This window comes from Takifugu flavidus, unplaced genomic scaffold (assembly GCF_003711565.1).
Source record: "Takifugu flavidus isolate HTHZ2018 unplaced genomic scaffold, ASM371156v2 ctg218, whole genome shotgun sequence".
Lineage (NCBI taxonomy): Eukaryota > Metazoa > Chordata > Actinopteri > Tetraodontiformes > Tetraodontidae > Takifugu > Takifugu flavidus.
In genome coordinates, this window is record NW_026621888.1 from 3,922 (window position 1) to 15,961 (window position 12,040).

The 12,040-nt window shown below is 47.4% G+C and overlaps 2 protein-coding genes and 1 pseudogene across 2 annotated transcripts; all 3 read right to left on the reverse strand.

Annotated features, from left to right (window-relative positions):
* Positions 1–2,486: 2,486 nt before the first annotated feature.
* On the reverse strand, positions 2,487–3,482 carry LOC130519823 (odorant receptor 131-2-like). The gene is made up of 2 exons (XM_057023412.1): positions 3,333–3,482; positions 2,487–3,262 (listed from the first exon to the last, which is right to left on the reverse strand). Exons 1-2 carry the CDS (start codon positions 3,480–3,482, stop codon positions 2,501–2,503), a joined length of 912 nt encoding a protein of 303 aa, XP_056879392.1. The 3' UTR covers positions 2,487–2,500.
* Positions 3,483–7,360: 3,878 nt separating this feature from the next.
* Positions 7,361–8,669, reverse strand: LOC130519822 (odorant receptor 131-2-like; annotated as a pseudogene).
* Positions 8,670–10,566: 1,897 nt separating this feature from the next.
* Positions 10,567–11,783, reverse strand: LOC130519824 (odorant receptor 131-2-like). The gene is made up of 2 exons (XM_057023413.1): positions 11,539–11,783; positions 10,567–11,417 (listed from the first exon to the last, which is right to left on the reverse strand). The coding sequence occupies exons 1-2, from the start codon at positions 11,686–11,688 to the stop codon at positions 10,629–10,631; spliced, it is 939 nt and encodes a 312-aa protein (XP_056879393.1). The 5' UTR covers positions 11,689–11,783; the 3' UTR covers positions 10,567–10,628.
* Between the last annotated feature and the right edge of the window lie 257 nt (positions 11,784–12,040).

The window sequence follows — 12,040 nt, forward strand, 5'->3', positions numbered from 1 at the left end:
ATATAGCTCATTGTTGTGTTATAGATCATGTGTTGTGTTATAGATCACCTGTTGTGGTATAGATCATCTGTTGTGTTATAGATCATCTGTTGTGTTTAGCTCATGTGTTGTGTTATAGATCATCTGTTGTGTTATAGCTCATGTGTTGTGTTAGAGATCATCTGTTGTGTTATAGATCATCTGTTGTGTTATAGATCATGTGTTGTGTTATGGATCATGTGTTGTGTTATAGATCACCTGTTGTGTTATAGATCACCTGTTGTGTTATAGATCATCTGTTGTGTTATAGATCGTGTGTTGTGTTATAGATCATCTGTTGTGTTATAGATCATCTGTTGTGTTATAGATCATCTGTTGTGTTATAGATCAGCTGTTGTGTTATAGCTCATGTGTTGTGTTGTGTTATAGATCATGTGTTGTGTTATAGATCACCTGTTGTGTTATAGATCATCCGTTGTGTTATAGATCATGTGTTGTGTTATAGATCATGTGTTGTGTTATAGATCATGTGTTGTGTTATAGATCACCTGTTGTGTTATAGCTCATGTGTTGTGTTATAGATCACCTGTTGTGTTATAGATCATCTGTTGTGTTATAGATCATTGTGTGTTATAGATCATGTGTTGTGTTATAGATCATCTGTTGTGTTATAGATCATCTGTTGTGTTATAGATCATGTGTTGTGTTATAGATCATCTGTTGTGTTATAGATCATCTGTTGTGTTATAGATCATGTGTTGTGTTATAGATCATGTGTTGTGTTGTGTCACCAGAACCAGCGACTGTATCAGGTTTTTCCATCCTGGTCATTTTTGCTGTCCAAACAAGGAAGACCTTCTGAGGACGTGTCTGGAGGATTCACATCTGGTTTACGATTGAGGCTTCAGTTGGTTTAGGACAGGGGTCAGAGGTCAGGGTCAGAGGTCAGGGGTCATGGATCGGGGGGTTTAGTTGTGATGGGGAAAGCCTGTGAGCCCTCACAAAGATAGAAGTACGAGGGTGTGTGTGTCCCGTCTTCAGCGAACTTGTGCTTGTCCTGTTGCTGGAGGACTTTTGGGACCTGCTGACATTTGCAGTGATCCTCAGGGTAAACAGGAAGTGATCCTCAGGGTAAACAGGAATTGATGCGTTTCAGGCCCTCGTTAGGCTCCTCAGTAAAGGTCAGGCGGCAGCATCAGAGGGATCTATTAGACGCGTCTCCTGAGGACTTGTGTCATTTACAGCTGGTTCTAATTAGCCGTGACCTTCTCATCATCTCACCTGTTTTTGTTGATCGTCAAATGTTAACGAGCTTCTCCGACTTTGACAAACAAGGAAAATCTTCTGAGAACAAATTAAGCCACATCCACACTCGGGGCTGCTCGTCTCCTGAATTGGTGACGACGTTGCGTCAGACGCTTGAACAACAGTCGAAAGGTCACCAGCGACAGATGATCAGAAAAGGTCATTTTAAGGTCAGGAGCTGCTGGGGAGACCACACACAGCTGGATCCAGAAACCTTTTTATTGTGTGAGAACTGTAAAAACCACTCAGAACACTTCAGAACCGCTTTGGCTCCTTTCTTTTTAGGCACAGGTGGCAAACTCTGGCCCGTGGGCCTAATTTTGCCCGCAATATAATTATTTTGGCCCGCAAAGCCATTCCAATTGACTATTAGAGCTGGCCCATCGGTATTGTTAAAAAGCGCATGTGCTCATACTACAAATACCAGAATTCTCTGATGGTGTTTTGGTGTGAAAATCCACACTCCACATCAGCTGGTGGTGGTAATTCACCAATTTGTGGCTTGCCAACCACCAACAAAGAGAAGGTAGTCATAGTGACCTTATATGCTAATGCTAATTCTGGCACTACCCCTCTGAAAAATGATTAAAGGCAGAAAATAGGACCTTTCTGAACAGGTAGGAGGCAGAATATCTGTTCAGATATGTAGACGGACCCGTCTGTCTTGTATGTGGAGCCAATGTTCATTACAAGGAGAACAACAACCGATAACACTATAAAACACAACACCAAGACAAGCACAAACACCTGGAAATGACTCAAAGGCACCAGGAAGTAGGAGAGATGAAAAGGCATCACATTTACATTACATTAACTTACAATGGCAAAAGATTACTGTTGGAATTTAAAAGAGAAGAAATGAATCCCAGTGATGTGTTTTTTATTTGAATTTCGATTTGCATGTGTGCAATAATAAATTATATATTGTGTTGTGTTCAGTTGTTGAGCAAAACTAGTTTGGGTCTGTATCAAAAGGTTCCATGTTATAGCTAGAAGAAGATTTTTTTCAATAAATATCAATGTTGGCCCGTGACTTTGTCCCAGTTTTGAATTTGGGCCACTGGGTATTTGAGTTTGACACCTCTGCTCTAAGGGAACAGTCATGAAGACAAGCCTGTGTCTGGGCTTCTACTTTCATCTTTAATGGTTGAGACGAGCTGACCCACCTCCCCCCGCCCCCCACCCTGACCCGCTACGTCCTTCCTTCCACTGACCTTCAGCTGCTCCTAGCTAACATGTACCTTTTCAGGTACTTCCTGAACGTCGGGTCTCGTAGGCCGTAGATCATGGGACTGGTTGAACGCGGCAGGACCTGGACAACGATATAAGACACGAAGAGAATGTCTGTGGAGTTCTTGGGGAAGAGTTTTTGGAGCAGTTCTCTGAGGGCTGGCGCCAGGTACGAGGCCATGCAGAGCAGCAGCTGGAAGCTGTGCAGGATGATGGTGTTTCTGGCCTTCACCGTGTCTTTGCCTGCTGTTTTTGCCGTCAACAAAATTTGAAAGTAGGTGTAAAATATGGTGATCCAGATGATGACCAAGAACAGCGCGTAGGTGACGTCTCTCTTCATGGTGATGACGTCGAGTGGGAACGCCGTGTGTCTGAGGCAGAAGACCTGAGAATGAACGATGGTCAGATGCTCTGTGGCCAACGTGATGACCAGGTCAGACGTGGCCGAGACCGTGGTGGTCGTCCACATCAGCAGGATCAACGTCAACGTTCTCTTGATGGTCCAAACTTGGAGATGGTGAAGCGGGAAGCAGACGGCGCTGTAGCACTCCAGGGCCATGCAGGCCAGGTTCAGGGGCGAGTTCTCGGTGGCGACCACGGCCAGCAGCATGAACATCCAGCACATGCAGATGTTGATCCTGTAGATGGTGTAGCTGATGAAGAACAGCATGATGGTCACATTCACCAGGATCAGGTCGTTCATCACCAGGTGGATGAAGAGTATGTAGCGTGGGTTCATGTAGAACATCTGCAGAAACAGAAGAAGGCTGAAGATCAAGACTCTGAGGTGAGCTGTTTGACTCAGGAGCTCCAGAAACCTGATGTTTGCAAAAGGTGTGAATGAGGCTTGAGTTGATGTAGTTGAGGAAGATCCCCACGACCAGAATGATCACGTTCTTGATCACAGCTTTGGTGGAGGAATCTCGGTACTGTACGATCACACTCACGTTTGCTGCCGACCCGTTCATCTCTGGACGGGTTTAACTCTGGGACAGGAGACAAGAGACAGGAGACAGAAGACAGGAGACAGGAGACAGAAGACAAGAGACAGGAGACAAGAGACAGGAGACAGGAGACAGAGACGCTGCTGAAGGTCAGAAACAGCCGAGAACAATGATGAGATGAGGAGCAGATTCTGCTGGCACACGTTCACAAATGATTCCGTTTCTTTTCTACCATCTGACCAGATTCACAATGACAATGAATTTTTTATTTGTTCAGAAGTTAAAACATCTCAGCTTTAATTTGGTCCTTACCAGCACCCACAGGAACCTCAGCAGCTGCAGGAGGAGCTGCAGGTCTGTGAATGCACCACAGCAGATATCAGCCATTATATACAGCCTGATGATGCATTCAGGGACCCAGAGGAAACACAATCTTTGTTCTTCCTGTCTGGACCAGAATAAGAGTGAAGATACAAATGTCTGTCTGTCTGTCTGTCTGTCTGTCTGTCTGTCTGTCTTCTCTGTCTGTCTGTCTGTCTGTCTGCCTGTCAGGGAACCATGTTACAGGCCTAGACATCCAGGCGTAACCACCGTCTCCTAGGATACAGCAACCCTCAGTCTTCTGTTGAAGTCCCCCCCCTGAGCAGCTGCACCAGGACCTTGGTCCTAAGGTGGCTCCATCTCTGCTGCCACCACTGTGGCAGAAGCTGGTGATCCAGCCGGGTCCTGGAGGCCTGCAGGAGTGTCGTCAGCTTTTCCAGCAAATATAATTGGACAATATTTCAGGTACTTAACAGAGAGCCGATAAAGATGTTGCTGACTGTGGAGCCACAGGCTGCAGCTGCCTCCAGACCCCAGCCTCCAGACCCCTGCCTCCAGACCCCAACCTCCAGACCCCAGCCTCCAGACCCCAACCTCCAGACCCCTGCCTCCAGACCCCAACCTCCAGACCCCTGCATCCAGACCCATGCCTCCAGACCCCAACCTCCAGACCCCTGCCTCCAGACCCCAACCTCCAGACCCCTGCATCCAGACCCCAACCTCCAGACCCCTGCCTCCAGACCCCAACCTCCAGACCCCTGCATCCAGACCCCAACCTCCAGACCTCTGCATCCAGACCCATGCCTCCAGACCCCAACCTCCAGACCCCTGCCTCCAGAGACCCCAACCTCCAGACCCCAACCTCCAGACCCCTGCCTCCAGACCCCAACCTCCAGACCCCAGCCTCCAGACCCCAACCTCCAGACCCCAGCCTCCAGACCCCAACCTCCAGACCCCAGATTGTGTTGAAGATGATCTGTTGTGTTATAGATCATCTGTTGTGTTATAGATCATGTGTTGTGTTATAGATCACCTGTTGTGTTATAGCTCATGTGTTGTGTTATAGATCATGTGTTGTGTATAGATCATCTGTCGTGTTATAGCTCATGTGTGTGTTATAGATCATGTGTGGTGTTATAGATCACCTGTTGTGTTATAGATCATGTGTTGTGTTATAGATCACCTGTTGTGTTATAGATCACCTGTTGTGTTATAGATCATCTGTCGTGTTATAGCTCATGTGTTGTGTTATAGCTCATGTGTTGTGTTATAAATCATGTGTTGTGTTATAGATCACCTGTTGTGTTATAGATCATGTGTTGTGTTATAGATCACCTGTTGTGTTATAGATCATCTGTTGTGTTATAGATCATGTGTTGTGTTATAGATCATCTGTTGTGTTATAGATCTTGTGTTGTGTTATAAATCACCTGTTGTGTTATAGATCATGTGGTGTGTATAGATCATGTGTTGTGTTATAGATCATCTGTTGTGTTATAGATCACCTGTTGTGTTATAGCTCATGTGTGTGTTATAGATCATGTGTTGTGTTATAGATCACCTGTTGTGGTATAGATCATCTGTTGTGTTATAGATCATGTGTTGTGTTATAGATCATCTGTTGTGTTATAGCTCATGTGTTGTGTTATAGATCATGTGTTGTGTTATAGATCATGTGTTGTGTTATAGATCATCTGTTGTGTTATAGATCATGTGTTGTGTTATAGATCATCTGTTGTGTTTAGCTCATGTGTTGTGTTATAGCTCATGTGTTGTGTTATAGATCATGTGTTGTGTTATAGATCATGTGTGTGTTATAGATCATGTGTTTGTTGTTGTAGATCATTGTGTTATAGATCATGTTGTTGTGTATTGAGATGTGTTGTGGATCATGTGTTGTGTTATGTGATCATGTGTTGTGTTATATCATCAGTTGTGTGTTAGTGTTGTAGATCATCTGTGTGTGTTAGATCATGGTGTTGTGTTTGTTTCATGTGTTGTGTTATAGATCATGTGTGTGTGTTATGGGTTTTATTACCTGTTGTTTATAGATCATGTGTGTTTGTGTCACCAGAACCAGCGACTGTATCAGGTTTTTCCATCCTGGTCATTTTTGCTGTCCAAACAAGGAAGACCTTCTGAGGACGTGTCTCTGAGGACGTGAGGACATTTTGACTGGTCCTCACGACCTCAACGGACTGTTGGAGGATTCACATCTGGTTTGCGATTGAGGCTTCAGTTGGGTTTAGGACAGGGGTCAGAGGTCAGAGGTCAGGGGTCATGGATCGGGGGTTTAGTTGTGATGGGGAAAGCCTGCGAGCCCTCACAAAGATAGAAGTACGAGGGTGTGTGTGTCCCGTCTTCAGCGAACTTGTGCTTGTCCTGTTGCTGGAGGACTTTTGGGACCTGCTGACATTTGCAGTGATCCTCAGGGTAAACAGGAAGTGATCCTCAGGGTAAACAGGAAGTGATGCGTTTCAGGCCCTCGTTAGGCTCCTCAGTAAAGGTCAGGCGGCAGCATCAGAGGGATCTATTAGACGCGTCTCCTGAGGACTTGTGTCATTTACAGCTGGTTCTAATTAGCCGTGACCTTCTCATCATCTCACCTGTTTTTGTTGATCGTCAAATGTTAACGAGCTTCTCCGACTTTGACAAACAAGGAAAATCTTCTGAGAACAAATTAAGCCACATCCACACTCAGGGCTGCTCGTCTCCTGAATTGGTGACGACGTTGCGTCAGACGCTTGAACAACAGTCGAAAGGTCACCAGCGACAGATGATCAGAAAAGGTCATTTTAAGGTCAGGAGCTGCTGGGGAGACCACACACAGCTGGATCCAGAAACCTTTTTATTGTGTGAGAACTGTAAAAACCACTCAGAACACTTCAGAACCGCTTTGGCTCCTTTCTTTTTAGGCACAGGTGGCAAACTCTGGCCCGTGGGCCTAATTTTGCCCGCAATATAATTATATTTGGCCCGCAAAGCCATTCCAATTGACTATTAGAGCTGGCCCATCGGTATTGTTAAAAAGCGCATGTGCTCATACTACAAATACCAGAATTCTCTGATGGTGTTTTGGTGTGAAAATCCACACTCCACATCAGCTGGTGGTGGTAATTCACCAATTTGTGGCTTGCCAACCACCAACAAAGAGAAGGTAGTCATAGTGACCTTATATGCTAATGCTAATTCTGGCACTACCCCTCTGAAAAATGATTAAAGGCAGAAAATAGGACCTTTCTGAACAGGTAGGAGGCAGAATATCTGTTCAGATCTGTAGACGGACCCGTCTGTCTTGTATGTGGAGCCAATGTTCATTACAAGGAGAACAACAACCGATAACACTATAAAACACAACACCAAGACAAGCACAAACACCTGGAAATGACTCAAAGGCACCAGGAAGTAGAAAAGATGAAAAGGCATCACATTTACATTACATTAACTTACAATGGCAAAAGATTACTGTTGGAATTTAAAAGAGAAGAAATGAATCCCAGTGATGTGTTTTTTTTATTTGAATTTCGATTTTGCATGTGTGCAATAATAAATTATATATTGTGTTGTGTTCAGTTGTTGAGCAAAACTAGTTTGGGTCTGTATCAAAAGGTTCCATGTTATAGCTAGAAGAAGATTTTTTCAATAAATATCAATGTTGGCCCGTGACTTTGTCCCAGTTTTGAATTTGGGCCCACTGGGTATTTGAGTTTGACACCTCTGCTCTAAGGGAACAGTCATGAAGACAAGCCTGTGTCTGGGCTTCTACTTTCATCTTTAATGGTTGAGACGAGCTGACCCACCTCCCGGCCCCCCACCCTGACCCGCTACGTCCTTCCTTCCACTGACCTTCAGCTGCTCCTAGCTAACATGTACCTTTTCAGGTACTTCCTGAACGTCGGGTCTCGTAGGCCGTAGATCATGGGACTGGTTGAACGCGGCAGGACCTGGACAACGATATAAGACACGAAGAGAATGTCTGTGGAGTTCTTGGGGAAGAGTTTTTTAAGCAGATCTTTGAGGGCTGGCGCCAGGTACGAGGCCATGCAGAGCAGCAGCTGGAAGCTGTGCAGGATGATGGTGTTTCTGGCCTTCACCGTGTCTTTGCCTGCTGTTTTTGCCGTCAACAAAATTTGAAAGTAGGTGTAAAATATGGTGATCCAGATGATGACCAAGAACAGCGCGTAGGTGACGTCTCTCTTCGTGTGATGATGTCGAGTGGGAACGCCGTGTGTCTGAGGCAGAAGACCTGAGAATGAACAATGGTCAGATGCTCTGTGGCCAACGTGATGACCAGGTCAGACGTGGCCGAGACCGTGGTGGTCGTCCACATCAGCAGGATCAACGTCAACGTTCTCTTGATGGTCCAAACTTGGAGATGGTGAAGCGGGAAGCAGACGGCGCTGTAGCACTCCAGGGCCATGCAGGCCAGGTTCAGGGGCGAGTTCTCGGTGGCGACCCGGCCAGCAGAGCAGGAACACCCAACATGCAGATGTTGATCCTGTAGATGGTAGCTGATGACGAACAGCATGATGGTCACGTTCACCTGGATCAGGTCGTTTATCACCAGGTGGATGAAGAGTATGTAGCGTGGGTTCATGTAGAACACCTGCAGAAACAGAAGAAGGCTGAAGATCAAGACTCTGAGGTGACGTTAAAAGCCAGTCTTGGTTCTCTGGTTACAGAGACGCCAGACGAGAGGCAGATCCGTGTGAGCGTGTTTGACTGAGGAGCTCCAGAAACCTGATGTTTGCAGAAGGTGTGAATGAGGCTCAAGTTGATGTAGTTGATGAAGATCCCCACGACCAGAATGATCACGTTCTTGATCACAGCTTTGGTGAAGGAATCTCGGTACTGTACGATCACGCTCACGTTTGCTGCCGACCCGTTCATCTCTGGACGGGTTTAACTCTGGGACAGGAGACAGAGACAGAGACAGAAGACAGGAGACAAGAGACAGGAGACAAGATACGAGACAGGAGACAGAAGACAAGAGACAGGAGACAGAGACAGGAGACAGGAGACAGGAGACGCTGCTGAAGGTCAGAAACAGCCGAGAACAAATGATGAGAGATGAGGAGCAGATTCTGCTGGCACACGTTCACAAATGATTCCGTTTCTTTTCTACCATCTGACCAGATTCACAATGACAAAATGATTTTTATTTGTTCAGAAGTTAAAACATCTCAGCTTTAATTTGGTCCTTACCAGCACCGACAGGAACCACAGCAGCTGCAGGAGGAGCTGCAGGTCTGTGAATGCACCACAGCAGATATCAGCCATTATATACAGCCTGATGATGCATTCAGGGACCCAGAGGAAACACAATCTTTGTTCTTCCTGTCTGGACCAGAAGAAGAGTGAAGATACAAATGTCTGTCTGTGTGTGTGTGTGTGTGTGTCTGTCTGTCTGTCTGTGTGTGTGTGTGTCTGTCTGTCTGTCTGTCTGTCTGTCTGTCTGTCTGTGTGTGTGTGTGTGTGTGTGTGTCTGTCTGTCTGTCTGTCTGTCTGTCTGCCTCCAGACCCAGCCTCCAGACCCTGCCTCCAGACCCAGCCTCCAGACCCCAGCCTCCAGACCCAGCCTCCAGACCCCAGCCTCCAGACCCCTGTCTTCAGACCCAGCCTCCAGACCCCTGCCTCCAGACCCAGCCTCCAGACCCCTGTCTTCAGAACCAGCCTCCAGACCCCTGCCTCCAGACCCAGCCTCCAGACCCCAGCCTCCAGACCCAGCCTCCAGACCACTGCCTCCAGACCCCAGCCTCCAGACCCCTGTCTTCAGACCCAGCCTCCAGACCCCAGCCTCCAGACCCAGCCTCCAGACCCCAGCTCCAGACCCCTGTCTTCAGACCCAGCCTCCAGACCCCTGCCTCCAGACCCCTGCCTCCAGACCCCTGTCTTCAGACCCAGCCTCCAGACCCCTGTCTTCAGACCCAGCCTCCAGACCCCTGCCTTGGTCGGATCAATGGGAAGCTGATCGTTCTCTTCAGAAGGGCGATCTGGTCCCCCGAAGGTGGAAATAAAATACCAAATCAACCATCACTGTTGTGTTTCTCTCACATCTAGATGAAGAAGCTGAAACAGAGCTGAGAGGTTTGTTCCACACCAGAGGATCCCAGAAGATTAAGATCAGAACCAGTTTAAAGACCAGAGCCGATACCATGAGGTCATGGTGCCGCAATGTCACTGGAGTTGAATTTATTATTATTTATGGATATAAGATAATTTATTGGGGGAAATAATTTGTTAACAAAGGAACAGTGAATGTGTTTGTTGATTAAACTCCTGAAACGGACCGGGCCGCTGTGACGTCATTTAGCGTGCACCAGCGTGGTGTCGGAACACCAGATGGAGTCAGTTTACCATCCGAGTCACCTGTGTGAACGAGCGTGTGGTCTCAGTGTATTTGGGAGTGAAACTCCATGAATGTGATGAACGTTCAGGGTTCTCGCTCTTCCAGAACCTTCCAGAACCTTTTAGCTGCGGATCATCTTTCACCTGCTCAAAGGCGGCAGGAAAAAGGGCTGAAGTCGGATTTTCAGCACCGACTCAGATCAGAACCCTGCTGTTGATCATTTGGGTCTAGATTTATTCACACTGCGAACACAGTCCAGAACCTGTTCAATATTTGGGACGTGTTCTGAAGTAACACCGGAATATTTGTGTAGACACCAAATCCAGAGGAGAGACTGAAGTTTAGAGACCAGGAGACCTGTTTCAGTCAGGTTGATGTTTATTGTGTAGGACAACCTCCAGGTCAAAGGTCCAATCAGCAGTTTCAATATTCAATAATCACAACAAATAAGAGGAATAATCTCTCCGTGTCTTCAGGTCCCAAACGACAACAAAGCCTTTTCATGTCTGAGCAGGCTCCTCTGGGGCCCTCGGGGGCCTACACAGGAGGTTCCTGGTCAGGTGCCTCCTGAAGGTCTTGTCTCGTACGCCGTAGATGATGGGGCTGATGGACCGAGGCAGAATCTGCACAATAATGTAACAGGCAAACAGAGAATCCGAGTAATTCCTGGGGAACCAGAGCAGCAGAGCCTGTTTGAGGAGAGGCTCTGCGTACGTTGCCATGCACAGCAGCACCTGGAAACCGTGGAGAATGATGGTGTTTCTGGCCTTCCTGGCATCTTTGCTGGCCGTCTTAGCCGTGAACATAATTCTGAAATAGGTGTAGAAGATGATGAGCCAGACAATGACCAGGTAGACCACGTAGGTGATGTCCCTCTTCCTGATGATGTGCGGGTTTGGGAAGGCGGTTTCCCGCAGACAGAACACCTGAGAATAGAAGAAGTCCAGCGGCTGCGTGGCCAACGTGACAAAGAGATCAGGAAGGACGGAAAACATGCTGGTGGTCCAGATGAGACCGATCAGCAGCAACGTCCTCCTGATGGTGCAGATCTGCCCGTGGCGAAGCGGGAAGCAGACGGCGATGTAGCACTCCAAGGCCATGCAGGCCAGGTTCAGAGGCGTGTTCTCGGTGGTGATGAGAGCCAGCAGGATGAAGACGCCGCAGAAGGACACGTTGATCTTGTAGAGGACGTAGCTGATGATGAAGAGCATCACCGTCAGCATCACCTGGATCATGTCATTGACCACCAGGTGAAAAAACAGGATGTAACGAGGATTGGTGTAGAAGACCTGAGGGACGGGGCAACGAGGACACACACAGCAAGTCAAACCACACCGGGTAATTAACCTGTGGCTTCCAGCTTCCCCAGGATCCACAGAGGTGAACTTGAGCCGCGGCGTGATGTCCTACCTGGTGTCTGTGGTACGTCTGAATGAGTCCAGCATTCACGTAGTTGATGGAGATGCTGAGAACCACAACAATCACATTTTTGGTCACAGCTTTGCTGACAGAGTCTCGATACTCAATCACCACGGAAGCGTTGGCGGCCGGCGAGCTCATGACTGACGGAGGAGGTGAACGAGCCCGACGGGTCAGAGCTGCAACACTTCAAAGAGCCCCTCGCTGATCCCAGCGCTCCACCACATTTAGGCACTTCCCCATCTCCTGACCGGATGAGCCCAGTTACCACTGACGTTTGGATTCTGAAAGAGTTCTAAACACAAGTCTCAGAGTCAGCACACACACACACACACACACACACACACACACAAACCTTATGAGTTGTGTTAAAAGTCAATATCTCTGAAAGTGTGTGAACATGACTGAAGAGGTGCAACTGAACCGTCTCCATTTATGGTCACCTCAACCCTGCAGAGACCTGACTGTGTGTGTGTGTGTGTGTGTGTGTTGT